General features: G+C 39.2%; 2 protein-coding genes and 1 long non-coding RNA gene across 4 annotated transcripts; 1 reads left to right on the forward strand and 2 right to left on the reverse strand.

The window, feature by feature from the left end:
* Positions 1 to 147: 147 nt before the first annotated feature.
* On the reverse strand, positions 148 to 1,333 carry LOC127370831 (uncharacterized). Its single transcript, XR_007886295.1, has 3 exons — positions 962 to 1,333; positions 469 to 522; positions 148 to 263 (listed from the first exon to the last, which is right to left on the reverse strand). It is a non-coding gene; the product is annotated as an uncharacterized LOC127370831 (long non-coding RNA).
* A 4,921-nt stretch (positions 1,334 to 6,254) lies between these two features.
* lin54 (lin-54 DREAM MuvB core complex component) lies at positions 6,255 to 19,652 on the reverse strand. Of its 2 annotated transcripts, none has more exons than XM_051412168.1 (14): positions 19,531 to 19,652; positions 15,318 to 16,096; positions 13,848 to 13,959; positions 13,559 to 13,689; positions 12,870 to 13,025; positions 11,880 to 12,081; positions 11,693 to 11,766; positions 11,415 to 11,609; positions 11,234 to 11,325; positions 10,665 to 10,736; positions 10,416 to 10,518; positions 10,190 to 10,327; positions 9,885 to 10,087; positions 6,255 to 8,578 (listed from the first exon to the last, which is right to left on the reverse strand). In XM_051412168.1, the coding sequence occupies exons 2-14, from the start codon at positions 16,074 to 16,076 to the stop codon at positions 8,377 to 8,379; spliced, it is 2,439 nt and encodes an 812-aa protein (XP_051268128.1). In that variant the 5' UTR covers positions 16,077 to 16,096; positions 19,531 to 19,652; the 3' UTR covers positions 6,255 to 8,376. The 2 variants fall into 2 exon arrangements, with proteins under 2 accessions (XP_051268128.1, XP_051268127.1); XM_051412167.1 differs by having other exon boundaries at positions 11,880 to 12,108.
* A 1,357-nt stretch (positions 19,653 to 21,009) lies between these two features.
* On the forward strand, positions 21,010 to 26,254 carry cops4 (COP9 constitutive photomorphogenic homolog subunit 4 (Arabidopsis)). Its single transcript, XM_051412169.1, has 10 exons — positions 21,010 to 21,170; positions 22,259 to 22,338; positions 22,449 to 22,600; positions 22,714 to 22,817; positions 22,908 to 23,061; positions 23,294 to 23,444; positions 23,530 to 23,700; positions 23,939 to 24,054; positions 24,400 to 24,484; positions 25,595 to 26,254. The coding sequence occupies exons 1-10, from the start codon at positions 21,097 to 21,099 to the stop codon at positions 25,726 to 25,728; spliced, it is 1,221 nt and encodes a 406-aa protein (XP_051268129.1). The 5' UTR covers positions 21,010 to 21,096; the 3' UTR covers positions 25,729 to 26,254.
* Positions 26,255 to 26,335: the final 81 nt, after the last annotated feature.

Below are 26,335 nucleotides of genomic sequence, written 5' to 3' on the forward strand. Positions count from 1 at the left end.
TCTTTTGCTGTGACTATAAATATGTGAAGTCAGTACACCTGTAATAAGCAGGTAAAGTCTAGTGATAAATGTACAAAATGTTATAAAACCTCATTTCGCCCAAAGATATTCCACCATCCATTAAAAAAACAACACACAAAAACAAACTTTGCTTGACAATTTGTATTTATTTGGCAATGAATAACTTAGAACAAAGACAAACCAGTCGAGAGCTTAAGGTAGATGTAGTTCACCTGAACTGGCTTCACTTCCGCAGGTCGACCCTGAAATTAAAATACAGATATCAAAATAAGCTGAAAAGTTACACTGACTGCAGCAAGCTCTTTAGAAGCAGTGCCAAAACCCTCATTTAGAAGCTCATGTTTAATCTTCCCCAGACTTATGAATGGGTCAGATGGGTAGTGATTGGTATAATCATTGGGATGGCTATTCACTTTATTACATAAATGTCTGAACTGCAATACATACATGCACATCCAGGTCCACTCTGCTACTTTCACTGGAACCTTTCCTTCAGCTGACCTGTCAGAACAAAACATGACATATTTGGATGTTATTAACCATTAAAAGGTGTAGGTGGTGAGAGGATCTGTGTATGTAAAATTACACTGTACAAACACCATAAAAACATACATAAACCGGATTATTGTATGAAAACTCAAGCGGTAGGATTACATGATGTTATCCGAATTGAAGAGCTGCCTTTTAAACTTAAGAAAATGTTCGAGTGGTGTTCTAATAACAAATAAATCCTTTTATATAAGAGAGTTTACACAAAAACACGCATTTTTTAAATAGGAGTTTGGCGTGACGGAGATGTCACACCGGAACACGCTGGCTTTTCTTGACCACGTGCTCTGGCGTTGGTGGGTTTACAGCATGGAGTGAACCAACTGTGCTGTTATAACACATTATCACCAAAAACAAGAAAATTAGCCTATTAAATTTACATTTTACTTACCTAATTACCGGACAAGGCGGTGGCACGATTCAGCTAACGTTACTGTACAAAACCTCGTTTAAAAATCATGCTCAAAAGAGAAGAAAGAGCTCGCTAAATTGATCTAAAATGCATAAAAGTTGCATTTTTTTTAATACTTAATATCACTAAAAATAAGACTGTTCATGTCTCCAAGAATAAGACTTTCTTGGAGACACCCAGCGTGCCACTAACCCACCTCCTCCTTCTAGTCTTCGTCTTGTTCTTCCTCTGAATTATCGGCAGTGTTGCCTTTATGTGCCTTACCGCCACCTACTGAAGTACAACTAGTACTACTAAAAGGAGGAATATTGTAACTTTAATCCCATTTTTAGGAAAGTTTGGAACAACAATGGGAGAAATAGAGTTGCTCATCTTGATTTGTTGTAATTTATTATTACATTATGTAATATATTATATTATTATTTGTAATAATGTGTCACACTACTAACTTGCAGATTCCTGCACAGCTCTTCACTCATTTATTTAAATATTTTACTGTATTATATCACACGTGTTGTCTCCATTTTTTATCTTTATTTATATTTTCTGTGTTTAATTGTTATGCCCCAACTCACCAGGGCAAATTAAAAGTTTTTTAAGTCAAAATCCTCTCAGATTAGAGTCTGTGGTCTAATGTGCATCTATTGTGGAAGTCTTTAAACTGAAAAAGTAGGGGAACCTCGGTATAGATGCATTGCATTCCCAATTTTGCAGTTCCACAGTCCACAGATTGAACAATGAACCAAACTGAAGAGTTTTGACACACAATTTCACTTCTGTGATAACAAATATACGTAAAAGGCAGCCACATATCTCTTTTTTAAAGGATTATGTGGCTGCCTTTGTGAATCAGTAGTGTGCACCTTCACTTTATTGTGTCATATAATAAGTGGAAAGTGACTGTAATGAACGTACTTTTGTTATTAGAGATATAATTAAGTATGATACTTTGTTTTAAAATACAGGAAATGTTCATTTATTGATTTATAACTGATCTAGGGCTGTCACTGTCACCACATACTTACGTACTCTACTGATAACAGATGGTATGATTTGAAATCACAAACAGTATCACAAAAACAAAACCGAGACATCATAAAACATAAGTTGACGGCTAGAAGATGTGGTTTTTTAAGGGGAAGTGGAACTGAACGAATGATTCAGGAGGCAGTCGGGGAGAAAAAGTGATAAAAATGTCAAAAGGTCGTCATTTTCAGTCGGTGCTTTCCTTCGCTGTAACAGTATATTTTACAGGTATGTGGTAAACAACTGTCTGATCTACAAAAAGGTAATTAACACATCTTCAGAACTAAAGATAAATGTCAGTTTTACCCAAGCCCACGTCGGTAAATGTGCAACTTTTTTCCGTCTTGAGCTCTTTGCTGTGCTAATGTGGGGCTGTGTGCCGTGTGTGCATCAAAGCCTGTTAATAAAAGAGTGTACGCTCTCTCTTTAGAGTCGTGTGGTTACCTCTGTGAACCAATAGACTGCAGCTGAAACCACAATGGAGTTGACCCTGCACTTTACTGGATCAGAGAATAACAGAATAAAGTGGAGAGAGACAGCGAGGACACGGGGAAGAGCTGTAGAGATCATGATCTTAATTCAACTCTAAGCATGAGAGTGTTTCTCTCCGTCTATAGTCCCTAGAGGATGAATCCTACTGACTGTGGTGATCCCCTGACTTTTCATAGCGCCATCAGCACTCAAAAGTTTAATTTGCCCAGTAGACCTTTTTCACAGCAGCCATTTAGACATTTAATCACAGGTGTTTGCGAACACTGATTCAGAGTCAGGGTGCTGCTATTGTGCCTGTTGGAAGGGAACATTAATTTGGCCACAGAACTGAAAATACAATTAACGTTTTCCAGGACAACAGAGACTATTTTCAGGATATTTGGTCATTTTAATCAATTTCCAGGTGTTTCCCTGACTGGAAAACTACTCTCCAGGTTTTTAACAGAATATTTTTAACAACCTTTCACTGAAATATAAACTAGTTTTAAATCAGGGAGTTTTGGCCACCTGGGGGCAGCGGACATAAAAAACTGACAGTGACAGTGGCAGAGAGAAGGACCCTGAACAAACTGCTGTCCATACTGCAGCACCCACCACCCTCTGCACGACACCTTCACCCGGCAGAGGAGTGTGTTCAGTGGCAGACTGCTGTCCCAGTCCAGCTCCACCATCAGACTGTACAACAGCTCCCAGTAAAGGCAGGGAGGACAACAGATAATAGACAATGGACAATTTCTATCTCTAGTTTGCACATCCATTTGCACTGTTTACTGTAGCTACTGTTAATTTTATATATTATATATAGATATCTATATATAATACTTTATATTTTATCTTCTATTTTAGTTTTTAACTCTATTCTTAAGGTTAGGGATTTTAATTTTAGCCTTATATATGTTTAATGTATGTTTAATGTATGTTTTGTATTTTGTATGCTACTGGATACCTGAATTTCCCTCTGGATAAATAAATAATAAATCTATCTATCTATCTATCTATCTATCTATCTATCTATCTATCTATCTATAAACAACATTGGCATCTTTAAAGTTGATGTGATGAACGTGTTGCAAACATTTGCTTATTTCCACATCCAGCAGTTACAGAGGAACATTATTGTTCATTTGGAGATGTGTCTGCGTCCACTTGATGGATGTAAGTCCAATATCCAATATTCACTCTTTAAGCTGTTTTCTCCTGAGGAAAATGTCTCTCGCTGCTAAATGCTCCACTATGTTCACCTACTGCGGTTAATAATGAGGCCATAAAGCGGTGAGAAACCGTGAACTTACAACCAGACAGCTAAACAATGAGCTGAAACTCACTTTAAAGCACCTTTCACACTGTTTGCACATTATTTCATATGTCAGTTAAATAAATAATATAAATATCAGTTAGAGCTTTTTCACCACTTAAATAGTGAAATAATAATCACATTTAATTACATTAAAAGACATAGACACATTTTGAGCTTAATAAAAAAAAAAACATTATATAGTTTAATTACTGTTTAAAAGTCGGGATGGGCGGGCACAAACATTTCATTCAGTAACAGCCACAATGAATGAATTAAAAGCAGCCAACAGCTAACGCTACAGCCGACACTCACCTGCTCGTTGAATGTCTTTCTGAAGGTTTATATATTTTGAAGTATTATCAACAATGTGTAAAATAAAGGAATTGAATTGGTGAAAGTTATATAATGACAAAAAATGGGTCTTAATTGGATAATTGTGCCGTTTCTGAACAAACATTTTGCATATTTAAACTGTAATATTGAGGGTTAGCATTCAATATGTTTGTCTCAGGCACAGACAGTAAACCAGCTTTATAGAAAGAAAGATCATGTTCTGCTCAGAGTGCACCTTTATGTGTTGCGTACTTCTGGACGTGTTTAATCTGAGTGAATTTCAGTCCTCGGGTTCCTGATAAGATGCATGTGAGCAAGCAAAAGTAGGTTTTGGTACATTTCAGCAATAGTGAGTCAAAAACAGATTGATATTGTGTACAGAAACAAACAAACAAACCAGTGGATCCTTTAACTGTCCAATATTTAACACACCTGCTGCTGTGTGACCTACATTAAAGGGACCCTGTGGAGCTTTTTTTGTAAACAGAGTTATGGTATGTTTGCATTCATTCTTTCTATAAATCACATTAGAAAACAATTGCATTTTTGATTTTTGGAAGAATTTGAAACGTACATTGTTTACATTGTTGTTTCCTTGGTTCAGTAGCACAAACTGTTGATCAGAGGAAGACGGCTTTGGATCGCGTCACTCACGTGCAACGAATCCCGAACCCATACTGCACACGGATTTTAAGGTTTTTAATGCCTGAATATACTCGCAGACGGACACCGTGGACGTGCAGTGGTTCTGTTTACTTTCTGGAGTCCGCCATAGACTGTATAACTAAAAACAAACAGTCTCTGTGACGTCACACATAGGTTTCTAAAGAATTGTTGTGAAGCTCAGTGTGTTCGGCTCCGGCCGTCGCCCTCTTGGCAGTCCTGAATCCACTGACTCCAGCCGTTTATGGGCGAAGAGGTGGAGCTAAATAAAGCCTGGTTGCTATGACAGCACCCACCTGTCACTCAAAGTGGCCACAGCCTTAATTATGCATAACTTTAAGCCTTCATATAATTTTAACAGGTGAGATTCTATATAAATGCAACCCCTGACAGTTAAGGGGGTGAATTTAAGGTTATTTAGCCATAGAGACTAAAACAGGTTTTTGTTCCGGGCTGTAAACATGTTTATTTCTGCTGTAAAGTTTGAATAGGGGGCCTTTTGGAGATGGACTCACATTTGGAGCCGCCCTCAAGTGGTCCCTAGAGGAACTGCAGTTTTTGTTATTTCCTTGTTTGCTCATGAAGGCTGCAGCTCCGAGTCCACTCGGAGGACGTGTTCTGTAGCTTGTTGTGGTGTAGCAGCCACGTCACCAAAAACTGGATTGCGCTGCTCACAGTTAGAAAAAAAAACAACAAATAATTGTAACTGGTGGTGAAAACAAGTGTTACATTTTGACGTCTGTAAAAATTTGTGTCACCTGACGTCACAGGTTTGTATAAAATGGTGTTTCTGTTTTTTAAATAATTGCTAAAATAGTATACAATGATGATTATGGAGTTAGTATTGTACTGATTGAATGGATTTGGGACACAGAAGTACAAAAACATTGCTCTATAACACAGCTAATAGCCAAAACTCCACAGGGAACCTTTTAACATCGATGAAAGCAGTGCAGGAGGACTTGATAAAAGTCCCAGCATGCAATCTACAAAGACGTGTGGAAGATGGAAATTTCAAAGTTGAAGAAGTTTTAAGAATGTTTTTAGAATATTTATCAACTTACTGACTCCCAATAATCGTTTTTCACAGCAGATATTGACGTGTAACAGAAGGAAAAGCACAGATGACACTAATAACATTAATGATGGCACTGTTCCATTTAAAGCCGCCAAAACTTGGTTATAAATCTTAAAAAAAGGCCCAAAACACTTACTTCCTCAATCAGAGCAAAGTTCCCCTACATGAACACACCATTTCTGGCAGAGGTTGAAACAGTTGTGGTTGTTTAACATAAGAGATTTCCGTGTTTTGTCCGTCTCTCAATACCTAAAACAAATATTAGATCAAACTACATTTGATTGACAGCCCACATATATATATATAAATTAGGTTTTGAGTGAAAATGAATACTTTTGTCTATAAAATGTGAAAAGTGTCGGCTATATTTCCCAAATCCCCAATATGATGTAATCAAATTGCTTCTTTTATTCATCCAAAACCCAAAATATTCCATTTACAGACAACAAAAACACACAAAAGCACCACATCATCACACCTGAGAAGCTATAACTCTAGCTCTATGTTGGAGAGAAATACTGAAGAAATAAAGCCCCTGGATTTAATTATCCACCTTAAATATTCATTCACTAAATGTGCAACAATCACTCAGTTTGGAATAAAATATATTTTTTTACTGTTTATTAAGAGTTTAACTGTCCAAAAGTAGCTAATCTGCTTCATCAGGACAGTGAATGAAAAATCTCCTTTTCACTCCAATGTTCCTAAACTCTGATTGATGCACAGAGAGATGTGATCCTTTCACCCTTTTCCAACTGCACCCTGCACAAGAGCACTGACAGCAAACAAACACAGAAATCTCTTATGAGAAATAACCAAAACTAATGTAGAATTCATGTAGTTACTCCCAGTAAGTAACCAACAGAGAAAATAGGTTTTTGGGGCCTTTCTGTTTCCTGGTAAGGATGCGTTGGACTAGAAAGATAACTAGTTCGCAGAACGCGTTTTTACCCGGAAATCAAAAGTGTTTACAGTCGTTCCAAACGGCCCCACTGGAAGGCAGGAAGCTGGCCGTGATGTTTAAATAAGGGCACACGATTTCAGTCTCTCCTGGAAGACATTAATAGTGTTGCACTCACATGAAAAAGGGACAGAAGTTATTGCGTAATGAGTTCAAACCTCGAGGATTCCTGAAGCTATTCGACCGTCCCACAAGCAGCTCTGATGATATGTACGGAGTTTAAAATGGTTATGAAACAGTCGTGATTTAATCCTGATGCCTCTATATGACCGACATGAAACAAGACCATCAGTGAGAAGATGGGCTGTTTCTTTATAGTTATTCTTAATGCCTGCCATTGAACAGATTCACCTCGAAATGAATGAAATGAGACGGTAGAAACACTACTGCTTTTGTCCACAGGGGCCGCCAGAATCAACACAAAACACAAAGTTCATGTTGCTGCTTTAAGTTGTGCTAATTAGCCAGCAAACGCAACAACAGAACACTGGAACAAGCATACGTAAATTATATTATTAATTACTTCTGTGCTTTACCTTCTATTAAAATGTCAAAATGGATGTTTGCTCCTTTAATTGCTCTTCATTTGTGCCCCTGCGACATTAATCCAGCCTCAGACAGATCAGGAAACTGTCATCTTTGTTTTATGTGTTCCTGCTTTCCTCCAGTCATTTAACAAGTCTCAATTATTTTTCCATTCACGGTGTTTTTAATGTACAGTAAGCATGTGACTAATAAAACAGAAAACAGCACCAGAAGAACTGTGTACCCTCCCGCCAGTCACGTTCCAACTAGTCTGAGCGGTGCTGTGTATCTGTGCATGTGTGCATAATGCATTACGTGTGTGCATTCAACTTACCTTTAGGATAAAAACCTAAGATTGCCTCTACTCATTTTCATAGAAACAATTTAGCCTAGCCTTGGTTAATAATTAACAGTTTGCAGCACTATAAAGCCACACAATATTAGCGCTCACATTGATTACAAATACTTGTCAAAATAAATATCAAAAGATACATGTTCTGTTTGTCTACTGTAAGCACAAATGATTACATAAAAATTACAGGCATTTCTTTTTTTTATCGAAAACCTCAAAAAAAGGGAAAGAATAAGAGAAGAATAAAATGGAAGAACAAAAGGTTGGAGAAACAGATCGGCTAGGGCCTCGTAGGGAAAATAAAGTGAAGAAACGATTCAGTTCCTGTTCAGCACTACCTCGCTCGGCCGTTTCTGTCCGTCGCAGCCAGGAGAACAAGAAGTGAGAGAACGGCTTCGAAGGTCTGTCTGTTTGTCCTTCAGTTAGAGCCCGTTCCATGTTTATTATTCCAGCTGGCCTTCGCTTGCCCAGGGCAGGGGAATCTACTTTCAGGCCATTGTTCTGCCTCTTGATGTTAGAGACAACCTGTTTCCCTGCAGGAGAGAAAACCCCCCTACAGGGGTCCGAGAAAGAGCGCAGAGTCATCCGTGCCTCTCGGGGGGAGGGGGCCCCCCTCCTACAGCTGGGGGCGGGGTAAGAGGGCGGGGAAAGAGCCACAGTTCCTGGCCTAGCAGTTGATGGAGGCACAGTCTGCTTTGGCTTTCCCCGCGGAGCTGATTATCCTCATGAGGCAGTGTCCGAACTCCTCCAGGATCAATCGCTCCGTTTCGGCCTGAGGCTGATGAGTCTGTTCTGCCTTTTTGGCCTGTTCCAGCAGACACTCGCACGTCGCTTCAAGCACCTCCTTTGTTACAAACGTATATGGCAGCCTGTGGGGGAGACGGAAACAACACCTCGGTTAGAAAATACATCGTCTTTCATGTCAACAGCTGTCATTATATGTTAGTAGAGGTGGGGAGTTACAGACGGACTTAATCATTTTTGTTCATACATTAATATTCAAAAACTACAATTAGGGAGAAAAATACATAAAGCTGCAAGTTGTCACTGAGTTTCTGTAACCTACTAGTCAAAGAAACTTCTAATTTTAAATAATAAAAGGGCATGGGAGAACAAAAATGCTCATCAGCATAAAAAACTTCAGTTGCAATAATAATATTGCAAATAATGTTTTTGTTAGAGTCCACCATTCTCACACTGGATTTAAATTGCCTTTACATGAATAAAATGTTTTAAGCTCTAAACTAAAAAGATGTGTTTTTACTTTGTTGCTTCTGTACACGGATATTTAATGTTTGAGATATACTCAACGTCCCATATAATATTACTAACATTACTAAATAAGCAAAAAACTATCAAAAGTGTGTTTCATACAGTGGGTAACAGCAGAAGAAACTCACTTTAAATGATAAACAGGGGGATGAGGGATCATAAACAACTTCAACTGCTATAATAATATTGCAAATTATCAATTTATTCCACCATTCCCACGCTGAATTAAAAGTGGCCTGTGAGAAGTCATATGGTCAAATAAAGAGGATCTTGATGAATTTCCGTTAGGCCAAGATAAGGCTGCTAGACTTGTTCTTCCTTGTTCATACCGACTGTCATGGCTCTCACATAAAGACAGATTACATTCCAGTGTGCTTGTTTTCATGTGGGCAGCTATATGTTCAGGTATAGCACCACACACACACACATATTCCACTCAGTATACATATGGATAAATGACAATTCGTTATCCATGGACCGAAGACAAGAGCCATGAACAGGGATAAATGGAACAAGTTCCCAAATTAGGGAATAAAAAAGTACTTAAACAAATGCAGATTTATCTAAAGCAGACTGTGACTGAATAACAGGGATTGTTGTGTACTCAAATGTGGCTGTAGTGTTACTAGCTGTCATTTGTTTGTGCTTGTTGGGCCTTTATTTTATAGATGTTATTGATAGTTTTTCTTCATTATTGATTTGGTTGTGTTGTATTAAGATTAGCTGCTCCTTTTTCACTTTCTGGACTTTCATGTGACTCCATGCTTTAAATAATAAAAGGTTAGGAGGAAAAAAATGATCATAAACAACTTCCGCTGTTACAATAATAATAATGCAAATGATTATTCCTCAAGAGTGTTTCTGTAATTATTGTTGTTGTAGTAGAGGTAAGTGTTAGAGTACCTCCCGCCTCCACTCGAAATAACAGGCGTCGTCCGCATTAGCAGGTCTGAGATCTGTGAGGAGAGCTTGGTCTTCGCTGCAGTCTGCTGCTGTACTCTCACTTCTGCTGCATCCGCCAGGTGCATCAGGGTCTTCCTCTCTGGGCTCTCCTCAAAGTTTTTGCATCCGACGCACTTACAAATGGACGAGCACATGATCTTCGCCTGTTAGGTGAAACAAAGGACATATAAGAATGTAAAGTCCATTTAGTCAACATGAAGTGAAAGCGACAACGCTCCTGCAAACAGTGCAGTGAGGAAACCCACCTCGTAGCACTCGCAGTAGTTCTTCAGGCAGCCCGACCGTTTGCAGTTGCAGCCTTTGCTGTGTCTGCGGTCCGACTCTCCCTCTTTGCCTTTGCCAATTTTAGGTTTGAAGGCCTCCGGGTTCCGGTCGAGACACGTCTGTAAAAAACACATTTTCACCTTTGTTTCATCCGTCTGGCAGGAAGCAACTCAGTCCAGTGACATAACTCACAAACCTCCACCTTACCTTTATAGCTTTGAGACGTTCTGTTTCATGTTCCAGGTTATTGAAGCAGTTATTGCAGTTACAATTATTGCAGAACTCTCCGTTTGCAAAGCAGTCACAGTATCTAGGGAAGAAAAAACAGAGTTCTATTTAATAAAACTGCCCCGTTAGTTAGCAGAAGTTACACATAAAATATATTGATCAGGACACTGCTGTCAAATAAATACAACACATGAAAAGTCAACAACCTACTTAACAAGTCCTACTTACAGTTTGAGACACTGCGACTTGGTGCAGTTGCATGGTTTCCTTGGTCTTGACGTTGCTTCTGCTGTTGACAAGCTGTGAGCCAATGAATAATATTACTTAAATTAAATGAAAGCATTTCAACAATCAATTCAATATCAATTAGTAGACAACCGTTGTGGTAGTTGTTCTGTAAACCTTTACATAAGTTTCACTTTTCAGTGTGAGCTTACACAATGACATGTATCTTAGTGTCTAGGCCTCTATAAAGTCCCATGTGTGGTATTTCTAAAGAATGCATATTTCGTAAAACAAATCATTCATTGCTTTCATCGACAATTTGTTTCATTGCAACTTAAACAGTAATCTGAACTGAGATAACCAAAGAATAAAAATACTGTCACAGATTAAGAAGGCCACATTTTAGATAACAGTCATCTAGTTTTCATTTTATTTTGAAAAACAAAACAAAAAAACACAACTTTGCTGCAATACTTCTTTTGTCTGGTAAATGTAGTTTTAAACACAAGATAAATGATTTAGTTGGTGACATTAACACATAAAATAAGACCCATCTTTATGTCCCTCCTTACCCATTGAGTGGCAATCTGGCCTGAGTCTGGATACCAGTGGACGCGGGGAAATTAGAGCTGCTGGCGAGGGTCACAAACGGTGACTGCTGGAGCTACAGGAGAGGCAGATAACAGAAAATTAATGAAACACATAAATATCAAAGAGCAGTGAATTCAAAAGAACAAAACAAACACCGCTGACCTGTGTGACATATTGTGCTGGCACGACTGCATAGCCCACGTTCCCGCCTCCTGGAGCTGGTGCCAGAACGGTGCCTGGAGGGAGGTTGGTGAAGTTGGGCTGGATCTGGGGTAGAGGGGTTGCAGGCATTATCAGCCGTTGCTGGGTCTGAGTGGTGGTTACTACTGCTGCTGACGTCAAGGGCTTAGGTGCCACCTACAGGGAATACAATCCATGAATGCAGCTCCAGAGGCATTTCACAGAAAGCTCTGAATGAAAACAGCATTTACAGAAGTTACCTGCTTGATGGTCTGTGCTTGGACGATTGGGACAGACATCCTGACGGCTCCTGTACTCACCACCATCGGTTTAGCTGTGAGACATAAAGCCATCATGAGTTGCCACAGAAGAGCTTCCACATGTCCATTCACAGGTTAACATTTGTCACCAGATAAACACCTATCACAACGTCTGTTTGTAAGTCACCTGTCTGTATAGAGCTGGTGCTGGGACCGCTGGGCTGCCCCGTGCTGCTAGCTGTGGTTGCTGTGACGAGGCGGACGTAGTGGAACCGGCTTCCTGGCACCTGAATCTGCTGCACGTTCGGCTGCGTGGCCAGTGGGATGATGGTCTTGAACTGGGAGCCGCCGACTCCTCCCACGGCCACAGACTGCACTGGTTTAATATTCTGAAAATGTTCGAGCAGGAGACGGAGCTTTAAGTCCAAATGACAAAAGGAAAAATTTACTTTGCATGAAAATCGACAATAGTACGAGTCAAAATTCAAATCTTGGAACTTCAAAGTACGCTGGGACAGATTTACACCTCATATCAAGCCTAACTGATCTCATAATATTAAGCCGGAAGCTTTTTGTTGCAGGCCATAAGCTGCTACAATTGGTTCTGGCTTAGCGAGTTCTGTCTCCTACCAACATGAGTGTAAAGTGCAAACCAGTTAGCTGTAAAGTCCATAAATTGTTCCAGAGAGCAGCTACAGTCATTTTGTAATGAAAGGAAAACCTTAATACAGAACAGGGTCTGGCCTTAAGAGTTAGAATAGAGAAGTTAGATTGTACATATTGTAATTTTTACTCTGTAAATAAACAAAAAGATACGTCACACAGTACAAGAGCAGTTTCAGTTTGGATGTAATGCCATCAAAAACAATAAAACACAGCCAAGAGTAATGCACTCAGATCAACAGACAGACTGTGAGAAGTGACTCACTCACACAATGTTTCATTATGCTTCTTCACTGCCAGCTGTATTGTTTATAGACAAAAAAAAACAATATGAAGACAATCTTCATTAAAAAAACATTTAAATGTGCTGTATTTTCTACATTAGAGGTGATCGTGGCATCCCAGAATACTTCATTGTTGATATAGAACAAATGACTTGAAATCAAGCCCAGGGCAAGCGCGCCCACGCTCCGGCCGACAATAAACAACGACCAGCTCCGCAGTGGGATCTCACCTGTGTCGTGGCTTGGCTGGCGGCCACCTTGACCGGAGATGCAGACGTGGACTGCTGGACTGTGAGGATCTGCTGGCCAAGAGCTACGTTGACGGGCAGCGCCACTGACTTCTGAGAGGCATTGGAGGTCGGCGAGGCCACAGACACCACAGTCACCTGGCAGAGACAAACAAGGAGAGTGCAGTATGATCAGTCCAACTACTGACCTTATCACACGCTCGATACATATTAATATTCTCACATAATATTAATGTTTGGCCCACATATCAACAACCTGCTTAAATGTGGATGGTGAATGCATCACAATCAAATTAATGACAGAAACTTGGTGATGAAGTGTAGTTTAAAGCTCTGACTGAAGTACAACAAACCTTCCTTCAGGTGGATATTTTGATTGGTCACACACACAGGTGTATATGATATCATTAATGATTGCTGTATTCCATGTAGGCGAGTCAGTCCCAGGGCTCTGGCATTGTGCATACTGACTGACTGACAGCCGCTCTTAAATAGACCATCGTTAAGGTTATTCATCACAGCTGTGCCTTTCCTGCTAAAACAACTGTGACCATCTTAAAAAAAACTGCAGTGATGGTATTTCAAGGCACCTGGAAGCTGCTCAAAGTGAAAATAAGTGGGAAACATAACAGGAAAAAAAAGCTAAATGGGGAATGATGTGTAGAATTTACCTTGCTGGGAGTCTTAAGAGGCGATATAGCGATCTTTTTGCCGGGGAGACTTTGTATACTTGTGTTGTGGGGCTCGGAGATGGTAATGGTCCTCGGGGGCATCCCTGGGGAATTCTGCGTCAGGACCCGTCCTGTGAACACGTGGCACAAGAGTTGAGAAATCGTTGCTTAATTACAGAACACAAAAGAACACAGGAGAAAAGCTGACGTTGTAGTCTTGATCTTTACCGACAAAAAAAAGACAGCAGTGTACAATAAAATCATGATGTAATAAAGCAAATGAAAGTACCTGCAATAACAGGAGACACGGATGTCTGAGGACTTAGACCTTTGCTGTTAACAGTTTTTGTGATGATGAACTTGATTGGTGCAGCTGAGGATGTTGGTGTTTTCTTAGCAATCTGTGGAGATATTGACGTGCATTTTATTTACATTCACAACTCAACACATGTATCACGTTGCAAGTCATATCAAGTTAAATCCTTAATTACTGACATTAGAATCGTCTAGCTTGTTTTGTTGTGTTTTCATCTCATCTTTTTGATTTGAGTGGAAATGGAGACAATATTTTTAAGCTTGTGCAGATTTAAACGATATGACTACATGACTAAAGAATAATATCTAATGTAAAAATCGTCACAACTGGCAAACACCTGATCCACTTAATAATACCCTGGACTGTATCAGCACCAGTGTATCAGATCTGTGTGTCACTTCTTTCTCTGCCTGATGAGTATGTGAATATTCAGGGACTGGTGATGGCTGCCTGATAGTCAATGAAGATTTATGATGTCAAATATGCCTCAATTACCCCGTCTTTTAATATTAATACATTAATAGCAAACACAGGAGCGTGTCTGTGCCCACAGAAAACATACATGTAAATAGAACTCTTTTTTTTTGGCCTTTTATTGCCTTTTTTATTGATAGTTACAGCCGAAGATAGACAGGAAAGGGGGGCAGAGAGAGAGGGGATGACACGCAGCAAACGGCCGCAAGTCGGATTTGTATTTGCACTTAGTATTAAGGAGTATTAATGTTATTTAATACATTAACTTTGATGTAATAAATGTTACATTTTATCAGGGTTATACCCTGATAAAATCTGCATTATTGCTTTATTTAAATTAATTCTTAACTTGATTGTCTATCTCTTTTTACAGATGTGTGTGTGTGTGTATCAAACTGTAGATATTTTTGTCTTTTCTTCAAGCAAACTCAGTCTCTTCTGAAAAATTCTTCTCTCTATCGGCCCCGTCATAACACCACATTTACAAGAAGGTAAACAAAAGGTAGCTTCACCTTCAAAATTCAAAACACTGCTGCTTGAACCTGCTTGTGGTGCTGTAATGTCTCACCTCAGATGCAAACAAACTTTTTTAACTTTCTTATCAACCAACCCAGCAGGAGAGCAGTAGTAGTTTAACAATCAGCGGTTGTTAAATGTCAGCTTAGAGCATCAACGCCCCAAATTATTATGTTTACTTGTTGGACAGGCCCATTGAACACACATCTATGGATGGAAAACACTGAAATCCAATCTAACAAAGCCAGTCACGCTTTTATTACGATGCTTTATAGCTAATCGTTTGTAAACAGTGCTTGCAGTCTTATTGGGCACAGCTCAAATTTGCCAAAGCAATTATGTTTAATTTAACACTAAAATGTGGTAAATGACCAAAAGTCTGATATATTAAATTGTCAAATTATAGCCATTAATTTTAACATTGTACTATAAACACAAAACAATCAGTTTTACCTGTACGGCCTTCAGCTGCTGGGCCTGTAATGTGGTCACCTGGTTGCCAGCACTGCCCACCACTTGCTTCAGCTCCGACCTCCCACCTATAGTCACCACTTTAAACTGTGGAGCTTGAGATTTGGGGTCTCCTGCAGTCTGTGAAACGCCAGGCTTGCTGCCTGTGTGGGGTAACTGCAGCACTATAGGCTGCCCCGACTTTCCTATTGCTGTAACCAAAAGTTTCTGTCCCTCCTGCTTGATGACCTGGGGCTGAGTACCTGCAGACTTTGCTGCTTCTGTGGCTTGAGCTGAGGCCACCTTGTTGAGAATGATCTGGTGGTTTGCGGCAGAGATGGTAAACGGAGCCGTGAGCTTCTGCAACCCACTTGTAGACACAGTAGTCCCAGTAACGCTATCTGTAGTTTTGGTGGTGGCTGTGGAAGTAACCATGGATGGTTTGAGGGTAAGAAGGGGTGACGATGTGCTGGAAATTGAGATGGGAAGCTGACTTGCGGAGCTGATGCTGAATGTTGAGTCTGTGGCAGTGGATGTGGTCAGAGCCTGAGTGTGTTGTGTTGAGGAAGAAGCATCCGAACAGAGGCTCAGATTTTCTGAAGCCATGGGTGTATCCGTTTCCATCGGGACCGATGTGTCATCGCCGGGCTCTGGCTGAACCGCGGCGCCGTCAGGTTGGGAGTGAGGGATGTCCTCTATGGCCTCAGTATCCATGATCTCATCAGGAAGGAGGCTGTTGAGCTCTGGTGATACCACATCCATGCTTGCAAAGTCTCAGCTCTCTGTTAATCCCAAAAGAACAATGCAATTAGTTTTCATTGTCACTGCAAAATGTGTCAGAGATATGCACAATTTTCCACTTTACGCATATAAATTGTAGTTAAATGCACAGAACACTTAACTTTCAGCATTTTTAATGATTTAAATGCAATTATTTTAACAAGATTTAGTAGAAACATGTGTTTACTGCACTTAATGTATCATAGAGCTCGATGCACACAACATATCTGAGGGAAAATTAGGGGGATTTGTTGATTACTTTGCACAAAGTTGTTGGATTTAATTGCAATAAAAAAAGATTTACAATGTTAAAATATATATTGTGACCTACAAATCTTTTTCTCTAGATTTAAGAAAACATATTTGTTTGGTACAGACTCCCAAAAATGTCCAATCGTCATGATTTTAATCATTTTTTTCAGTGAAAATAAAAATTGTAATGCAAAAATTATCATTCCCACACTAATTGAGAGTCATATCGCAGTATCTGTCAAAATAATCGCATGTTTTTACCCTTATTGTGCAAGCCCTAAATTGAACACATACACATTTTAGTTAACACTTATTAAGGAGAAGCAAGAAATTACTGCATTAAATGCATCATAGAGCCTGATGCACACAACATATCTGAGGAACAATTAAGAGAATATGTTCATTACTTTACAAAGTCGTTGGATTCAATTGCAGTTAACAAGATTATTAATTTATGTTTTATTGCTCTACATAATTGATATAAAATGCAAACTGGACAATAAAGCAATGGGCTTGAAAGGTCTTTGCAAAGAAAATAAAAAAACAAGCAAGGCAGTTAAAGTTAGCCAGTATAGCTGTATTCACAGCAAAAGCGGTTTGATAAGTTTAAGCAGGTATCTGCAGGATAAACTGCTTTCAGCTTCAGTATAACCTTAAATTAGACTGATTATTATCCCCCTGAATGATGTTTTATATAAAGAATGCTCCAGTTTTTCCTAATATGTCTGCTTTATTCCTGTCTATATTTGTTTTACGTATTTTTTTTTACATATTACATGTTTTATTGTGTAACTGATCTGATGTATCTGCAGGGCGCCACTCTGAATGATGTTTTATAAACACAATGCTCCTGTTTTTCTGAACATATGTGCATTTGTTTTATTGTCTTTCTAGCCACTCTGAATGAAAGCGTCGCTCTCAATAGATTTTCCCCGATTAACTAAAAAAGATTCTCTCGATTTCTTTTACATCTGTGAATTAATGATCAGCAATCAGCAGAAAACGTGTGCATACATGGTTTTTATTTTTTTTTTTTAGCTCTACTGATTTTGACACAGGGTGACAGCTGATGCATGGGTTAAACTAGGCCTTATCTTTGTCCTGCTGCACTCTACTCAACATTAATCCACTGAAACATATGAACCCTGCCCACCACACACACACACACACACACTAAGAGAACTGCTCTAATTGTTTCCGCGGATGAAGCTGCACTTGTTGACGAAAATAAAATAAACAAAAAACACCCCCCCCCAAAAAAGAAGTGATCCCAGCTTGGGGGCAAAGAGTGAGGAAGAAGCTCCAGCTGTGTGCTGGCTGCGTTACTATTTCAGGCCGGGGTTGGATTTCGAAAGATCCGCCATTTTTCCCTCGTCATCAACTCTGTTAGCTCCCCGGCTAACGTTGAGCTGTGAGGAGAATGACGGAATGCATTTAACTTATTATTATTATTATTATTTCACATGAAGCCGGAGACACTTACCCGCCGCACTTCAAACACACACACACACACACACACACACACACAAGAGCCAACAACGAGAGTCGAGGATGTTACACTTGCTATGTGTGCTACTAGCGACTAACAAACTCTTTGAGCTGACAACGTAAACAATGCTAGCTTTCAATAATTGCTGCTGTCACTTGAGACATCCATCTGGGTTGAGATCATTGGAGCCAGACAATGCAGACAAGCACTACTGCAACCTAAAGGCATGTGTAGCCTGTGCTTTTTTTTTTTTGAGGGGGGGGCTTGGATTACAGGTTGTGAATAACATATTTTAGTAAATAAATAATAATAATAATAAAAAAAAAAAGTAAATCCTATTTTTTGACCCAGTTAAGATGCAGACAAAATCCGTTTCTAAGCCAGATTCAATACAAGGTTTAAGGCAAAGCTAACAGCAAACGTGACTGCTAACTTGTCCAATTATATATTTTAATGTACAGTATCAATAGAAGGAACAGTTCATGCAGAAATCGCTTTAACATCCCATCAAAACAACTCTTAAATACTCAGATCTCTCTCTCTCTCTCTCTCTCTCCAGCGCCAAGACAGGAAGCAGCAAACCGGTAGTTACTTCGCTAACAGCCAAAGAAACTGCTCAGATACCGACACACACATCACGGACGGTGAATTAACAGTGTTATGAGTCGGTGTTCAATTCGGCGTGTGTGAGATCCACCAACCAGCACTTATTTTAGTGAGAAATTACAACTTTCGAAACGGTCCGCCGCTCATTCCCACACTTTTTCCCCCCACTGAAAGAGCGCAGCTACAACGGAGGCTGAGCGCACTGAGGTGATAAAATGTAAAGTTTGTACAGAATATAGTTTATCTTTAAGGATTATATTGATGCCGAATTGACCAGGAGACTATCGATAAATGTCTCACTTCAGTTTGTGTTTCTAGAGTAACGTATTATTACGGACACGTTAGGACATGTTAAAATGTTATATTTCTTAAAGGGAGTTTGGCGCAGGGAGCTCATAGTTGAATTGAAACTGATAATATGCATCATTTAGGTAGCTGTTAAAGTATGCCAACGTTGTCTAACGTTAAGTGCTGTTAGTTATTAGTTTGATTAATGGTTTAATAATGTATTGATTACTGACACTGGCTAGTTATCAGCTTATTGTACGCAGTATGCTGAGAAACGTTTCCCTTTGTGCTACTACTTTCCTAATTAAACATGGTATTATTAATAAAGAGACCAGTCAAGACTCCTTTTCAAAGAGCTTGCAGTGTCTGTTATTGATCAGTCACAACAACTTCCAGACTGCGTCCAAGGTTCAAGTTTAGCATTTACTTTTAATTCGCGGTCGCAGGAGCCTTAAACTCTGCAGGCGGTTTACGAGACAATTTGCTCCATATGTTGTTAAATATGTTAGTACACGTCAAAGTTTGGACTCTAATTGATCAGTCACAGGGATAATCCAGGCCCCCCTTTCATGGGTGTCCACCATTAAGCATCGTTATCATCCTCCTCCTCCTCATCCTCCTCATCAAAGCCAGCCCAGCGGGCAGGACAACTGTACTAGCAAACTTGCCGAGGCTGCTAACCCGAGCTAGCTAGCACAACATTATATCTCTCAAACACTCAACACTTTCTTAAGTGTGCGGCTCTCCACTGGAGGCGGTGGAAGCGAAGCCGAGAGCGGGCCGACACACGGCGATGCTTACCCGAGGTATTTACGCTGGGCAACGGCTCCAGATAAAACGAGGAAAGGAAAAGGCGATTGTTCAAAATACCGCGCCGAGCGCCATTCCTCCCTGACATTTCACAACCTGACCACGCCCTCCGCGCCTCACGTCACTGCTACGTAACTCTTAAAGGCGCAGAGCAACTTCAGCAACAACACTGCTTTTGTTGTGATTAAAACAACAACAACAACAACAACAACACAATTTGGCTAGTGTGTGTGTGTGTTTGCATGGTAAAAAATAAACAATGCTTTTTTTAAAAAAGAGTATAAAAACGTACATAAAGGTTTACTGATATCATACAAAGATAATTTTACCTTCTGAAGATTAGTATATATTTAATGGTGCTTAAATAAATATATGAAAAGCTCAGTGGCTTAAGAGATGCAATAAATTATACAAAAATAATAAATTGATTGATTTCTTTTACATTTGTACATGGCAGACTGCAAGACTCATCTTCATGCATCCTGCAGTCCCAGAATTTTTATTTTTATTAATATGATTACATATATTAAACATAGTATTAAAACTATATATAAACTGCTTAAATAATAATGTTAATATCTTGCCAGCATATTCATTCATATATCTATAATGTTATTTTTTCTTTACATATTTCTGTACATTTGTAAATTGCACTTTACTACTTTGCGTTTCGTTGTTTGCACCTGTACTTACAATGACAATAAAGTTGAATCAAATCAATCAATCAAATCAAATATTTAGGATGCAAACCACAAGGGAGCTTGGTTCCTCTTAATAAGACATGAGCGCCCCTAAAAACCCAGATTTGTGAAATTTTGGGGGTTCTCTGACAAAACTAATACAAATACTAATCTTAAAATACAATACTGACATCTTGTGAGTCTTTAAAGGGCCCTGACCCCTAGGTTGGGAACCACTGGACTGAAATACCTCAACCTCAATCAGCCACAACAGTAAAAGATTACATATCAATTTATCAGTATTAACAATCTCATATTTTCTCTGCACACTGAGTACTTTTAAGCCAAGTGACGCAGGTTTTTATCTATCAAGAACAGGGTGTTAACTACAGGGGTCTCCTCTTAATAAGACACAAGCTCTGACAATAATAATATTAAAATACACACAACATGCTTATTTTGCCTCTTTATCATCATGTATCATGTATAAAATGAAGCTATTATTGATGCATTTATGTCATTAACTGATTATTAAATATAATACGTGTTAACACAAAGCAAACAGGCCTACATGGTTGCAGCTATAAATGTTTCTTTCCATTCTCACAATGCTTTTTGCACCAAATAGTCCAAAACCTCAAAACTATTAAAAAAAAATAAAAAAACATAATTATCAGCAACAAATACTCACATTTAAGATTTAAGAAGGCGGAACGTTTTAAGTGTGAAGAGTCGGTACATTGAAACAAGCCCACACACACACACACACACACACACACACACACACACACACACACACACACACACACACACACACACACACACACACACACAGGAAGGAAGGAAGCCGGTGTTGTTGACACTCCGACGAGCGACAATGGCGACCGAAGTGAGGCAGGAGCTCGCACAGCTGATGAATTCCACCGGCTCCCACAAAGATCTTGCGGCCAAGTACGTAACGCTGATTATAAAAATATAAAATATAAAATATAAAATATAAAATATAAAAGCTGTATTAGTTACCGACTGCGTGGAACTGAGCCCAGCGAAGCTAACGTTAGCCACCTAGCTCCATTAGCCACACATTCAGAGAGGAAGACGTTAATTAAATGTTAGTTGAGAGAAATGTTTGTCTCTCAAAGCGTTTTTATTCTTCTGAAGATGCAACAGTAAAAGCAGCGAGGCTAATACTGACGTTGGCTGCTGTTATGTGTGATAATATTAGTATCTAATAGCCATCAGTACCCCAAAACTGGAAGTCTCTCACACCTCTGGTTTAAAAGACATTTATAATTCACCAACTTCTGTTACTGTCTGTCCATTTTAATAACAGTATGAGTTTTAATGTACGTTTGAACCAAAAGGACAAGGCATGATCTCAGGGCACACACCTGTATGATCGTGCTTTAAAACATTTATTTATGTGAACTAATGCAAAATAAAAAAAAGGACAAACAGCCATCACTCATGAAATATGTATTAACAAAATAATTTTGTAAAATAAAGTTGTATAGTTGCGACAAAGCAGCAACATTTCAACCAGTCAGGACACACAATTAAAAATACTATGATGGAACTACATAGTGTGTTCAAGTACTGATATATTACATTTAATTTATAACTGTTTGTATAGTTTATTGGATGTTGTATTGTTGTTAAAAACTTCCGTTGCGCGCCGTTTAGGGAACCACTGGTTTTTACATTTTCAATTCAATTTTATTTGTATAGCGCCAATTCATAACAGAAGTTATCTCAGGACACTTTTCAAATAGAGCAGGTCTAGACCGAACTCTTTAAAACATTAATTACAGAGACCCAACAGTACCACCATGAGCAAGCACTTGGCGACAAGGGCAAGGAAAAACTGCCTGTTAAAAGGCAGAAACCTCGGACAGATCCTCCGTCTGTCTCGACCAGTTTTGACCAAAGTGTGTTTGTATGTGTGTACCTATCATTCATTATTACATTCATCTCTCGCAGGGCCTTCACTATAAAAACTAATGCTGTTTCTAACCTGTAAAATCTATCTGTATCTGTAGATATCGACAAATTTTGGACAAGGCCATTCAGTTTACAGATGCAGATCAGCTGGAATCCTTGAAGGCCTTTGTTGAAGCAAGTATGCTAAGCCTGAATTTCTTTTTACACAATCAGCATTTTCTACATCATACGTATGCTTAGTGCATCTGGAACATAGCTTACCATAAAGTTTATATCTTTCTTTTACAGTGGTCAATGAAAATGTCAGTCTTGTCATCTCGAGACAGCTGCTCACTGACTTCTGCACACATCTGCCAAACCTGCCTGACGCCACAGCTAAAGCAGTGTATCACTTCACCTTGGAAAAGATTCAGCCGAGGGTCATCTCCTTTGAGGAACAAGTAAATGCCCTCCCACTCTCTCATAGCCCTGATGAGGATTTGTAGTTAACCATTCAGTTAGTAAAACGTCCTATTGAAATACACTGTTAAAATATGTTCTTACACACCCTCAGGTAGCCTCAATCCGACAGCACTTAGCAACCATATATGAAAAGGAGGGAGACTGGAGAAATGCTGCGCAGGTTTTAGTTGGTATTCCCCTGGAAACAGGACAGAAGTAAGTAAGCTACTGGCAGATTTATTTCCTGACCTGTAATGCCTGTTATATGCCCAGAAATCTAAATGCCTTTTTTATTCCCTCACATAGGCAATACAATGTGGACTATAAGCTGGATACATACCTGAAAATTGCCCGTCTCTACCTGGAGGATGATGATCCAGTGCAGGCAGAGGCCTACATCAACAGAGCCTCACTGCTTCAGAATGAGTCCTCTAATGAACAGCTGCAGATACACTATAAGGTACACAAACATTTCACTTTATTCACCACGTGTAATGCTTGGTCTGCCATAAAGATCGAAGGAACACTCTGCTCCGCCTTGGTTTTAGCATTCATGACAACACTCTTTAAATTTAATGTCATACTGCACACCATAACTCGAGCAGACTCTGAGCAGTGGCTGTAAGCCAGCACTATTAAACAGTGTCTGTAGTTGATTGGTTCAGCGTTTTCATGCCGTCTCTCCTTCTTAGGTGTGCTATGCCAGAGTCCTCGACTTCAGGAGGAAGTTTATTGAAGCTGCACAAAGATACAACGAGCTGTCTTATAAGTCAATTGTCCATGAGACCGAACGTCTGGAGGCACTGAAACATGCCCTGAACTGCACCATACTGGCCTCTGCAGGTACCACCAAGACTTTATTGTTGTCAAAGATAATGTAAATGGGAAACTTATAAATTGTGGATTTGTCAACTGTCATTTGTTTCAGGCCAGCAGCGTTCCCGTATGTTGGCCACTCTTTTTAAGGATGAGCGTTGTCAGCAGCTAGCTACCTATGGTATTCTGGAGAAGATGTACTTGGACCGCATTATCAGAGGAAACCAGCTACAGGAGTTCGCTGCCATGCTGATGCCCCACCAGAAAGCCACCACAGCGGATGGTGAGTCCAGATAATTCACTTCACACAGCCTCAGCTGCCAGGTTGTTGGATTTAGCGTCCGAGCCAAGCATTTCCTATTCCTACGATCACTTCTTCCACAGGAGATAGCTCGTAGTTTTTATATCTAATATATGTAGTATTGATTTAATGTAACATTTAACCACAGGGTGACTGCAGGTTTTTTATGTTTCATAATGTAAGAATGAAAGTAATTGAAGTTGTGTGTTTTCTCTCGAAGGCTCCAGCATCCTCGACAGAGCTGTGATCGAACACAACCTCCTGTCTGCTAGCAAACTCTACAACAACATCACTTTTGAAGAACTAGGAGCACTGTTGGAAATCCCCCCAGCAAAGGTGAGACATCGGTTCTGTAAATATTTATATCGTTTTCATTTTTGGTCTTTTTTTTCTGCAACCAAACTCTATGAAATATTATGTATTTATATATTTAGTTAGCTGCCACAAGTCACAGTATGAATATTTTCAGTTCCGGCTTTTGCTTGTAGAGTAGAAGTGTTTCAGTAGTGTTAACGTTATCAAAATATATATACTGTATTCACTTGTTAAACATTCAAGCACATTGCAAAACATTTGGAACCTAAAATGTATAAAATGTAATTTCTGTTCGTATTAAACATCCTTTTTACTCCATTTTGCATAATGTATGTTGAGATGTTACTTTCCTTTGTTTGTCTTCAGGCTGAAAAAATCGCCTCCCAGATGATCACCGAAGGACGCATGAATGGCTTCATCGACCAGATAGATGGAATTGTACACTTTGAAAGTGAGTAACGACAGCCAGTTGATGTAGGACAGAACATGTTTTTGTGAACCAAAATACATTTCAGTCTCACTTTTTAATGTGTTTTGGGGAAAAAAAACTGTCGATCATGCTGTAAATAGCACAGCACCAATACACATTTTCCTTCATATCTATTGTACTTTCTTTGCCAGTATGGGCATGAAATAGTTCTTCAATAGCATTCATAATGTTGTTAAAAGGGTCTTAAAAGTCTCAAATGTAACCAGCTGAAACCTGTAGAAACCCTGTGTTAAGTTAACTTCCACCTTAACTATCTCAAGCGTCAATCTAATGTCTCAAGTATTCTGTGAGCCACCATAGTTATCTATAACAGGTGTGTGATGAGAGTCTCCTGCTTCATGTTTCCTTTTTGCACTATTAATGTTTTAACGTTAATGGACGATGGATGTCATTTTGGCAACATCGAGAGAGACGTTATCAATGACAGGGTGCAAGGTAATTATGGCCTCAGTTCTGTTACTGTAAGGCATTGTGATACGTACTCTTATCTTAGTGTTATATTCACTTCTGATGGAAGTGCCCTGACCTTAATGAAACTCCATGTTGAGAAGAAAGCAAACCGTTAATAATCCTTTCAGCTAATTATTATCGAGCTCCATTTAGTGCAAAAGAGATAAAACAGGGAGAAGTAAAAGCAAGACATATTGTCATCTAAAGCCTGAATTAATTGTCCATCTGCCGTAAACAGACAATAATAATTATGATACATTTACAACATTCCCCCTTTTATTACACACTTAAATGGTCTTACTTCACTGTTTATTGGCACATATGAAAGAGTCTTATTGTTATGTTGCAAGATGTTCCTGAATAATTTTGTATTATTTTAATCAATTTTGATTTTATAATTTAAAGTTATATTAGGTGTCGTTTATATTGGGATATAGTTGAGTCTGAATATATGTGGCCAGTAGGGGGCAGCCTTGTCAAACAAAAATGACACAAAAACAACCAGATCACCTTCCCTGCTTTTGGAAAGTGGCAGTGCTTTTTTTATTTGTTGTTCATGAAATGGAAATGTATTTGATGCCCTGACTTCTAATCTTTTCTTCTTCCTTTTAACCCCGGCAGCCCGTGAACCACTTCCCACATGGGACAAACAGATCCAGTCTCTGTGTTTCCAAGTCAACAACCTCTTAGAAAAGATCCGTCAGGCTGCTCCAGAGTGGGCTGCGCAGGCGATGGAAACCCAGATGACCCAGTAAACATCTCCACCCATCCCAAAAAAAAAAAAAAAAAAATCCCCTAAACGGCTCCCTCAGCCTGTCCTGAAGTGTTGTCTTCCTGGTCAGAAGCGTCACCACTTCAGTCCCAGTGATGGAAACGCCCAAGGAGAAGCCTCTGCTATCACCATCACTTGAATTTTTCAGAGAACACTGTTTTATTACATTTGCCCAGAGGGAACACAGTTCAATGTTTCTCAATATTTCCGATCTGATGTAACATTAAGGTGTGACTTCATATTATTTACTTGGCATGTTAAAGATTTGGATGTGATTGTTCAGATAGTTGACATGTAATAGGGGTCAAAAAGAAGTGAGAAATGCAAACAACTGGTCAGTTTAAGCTTTTGTGTTCCAACACGTTCTTGTGTTTTTAACTTAACATAATTACACAGCAATGTCTGTCAAATGGCTCTTGATTTATGGCGTTGTGTAAACCTTCTCGGTCCACATTTATTAAATTTCAGCAAAGAGAATTAAATTCAAAACTGAGAGAAAATGTTCAGCATCTTGGTTGTCACTGAAGTTTATTTTGTGCCTCTGTAATAATTCATTTATATAGTTTAAATCAGCATTGTATCAGTTGTTT

The sequence above is a fragment of the Dicentrarchus labrax genome, unplaced genomic scaffold (assembly GCF_905237075.1).
Source record: "Dicentrarchus labrax unplaced genomic scaffold, dlabrax2021, whole genome shotgun sequence".
In the NCBI taxonomy this organism is placed as follows: Eukaryota; Metazoa; Chordata; class Actinopteri; family Moronidae; genus Dicentrarchus; species Dicentrarchus labrax.

Bases quoted from the DNA above. Each gene is read 5' to 3' on its own strand.
- lin54 (XM_051412167.1), bottom strand. From the start codon at position 16,076: ATGGATGTGGTATCACCAGAGCTCAACAGCCTCCTTCCTGATGAGATC. The intron at 10,328-10,415 runs GTAAGGTGGAGG...TGTTTTTTACAG, and splicing joins AACGTCTCAAAGCTATAAAG to ACGTGTCTCGACCGGAACCC. The intron at 10,088-10,189 runs GTGGGTTTCCTC...TTCACCTAACAG, and splicing joins ACTACTGCGAGTGCTACGAG to GCGAAGATCATGTGCTCGTC.
- cops4 (XM_051412169.1), top strand. From the start codon at position 21,097: ATGGCGACCGAAGTGAGGCAGGAGCTCGCACAGCTGATGAATTCCACC. The intron at 22,818-22,907 runs GTAAGTAAGCTA...TCCCTCACATAG, and splicing joins CCCCTGGAAACAGGACAGAA to GCAATACAATGTGGACTATA. The intron at 23,701-23,938 runs GTGAGTCCAGAT...TTTCTCTCGAAG, and splicing joins GAAAGCCACCACAGCGGATG to GCTCCAGCATCCTCGACAGA.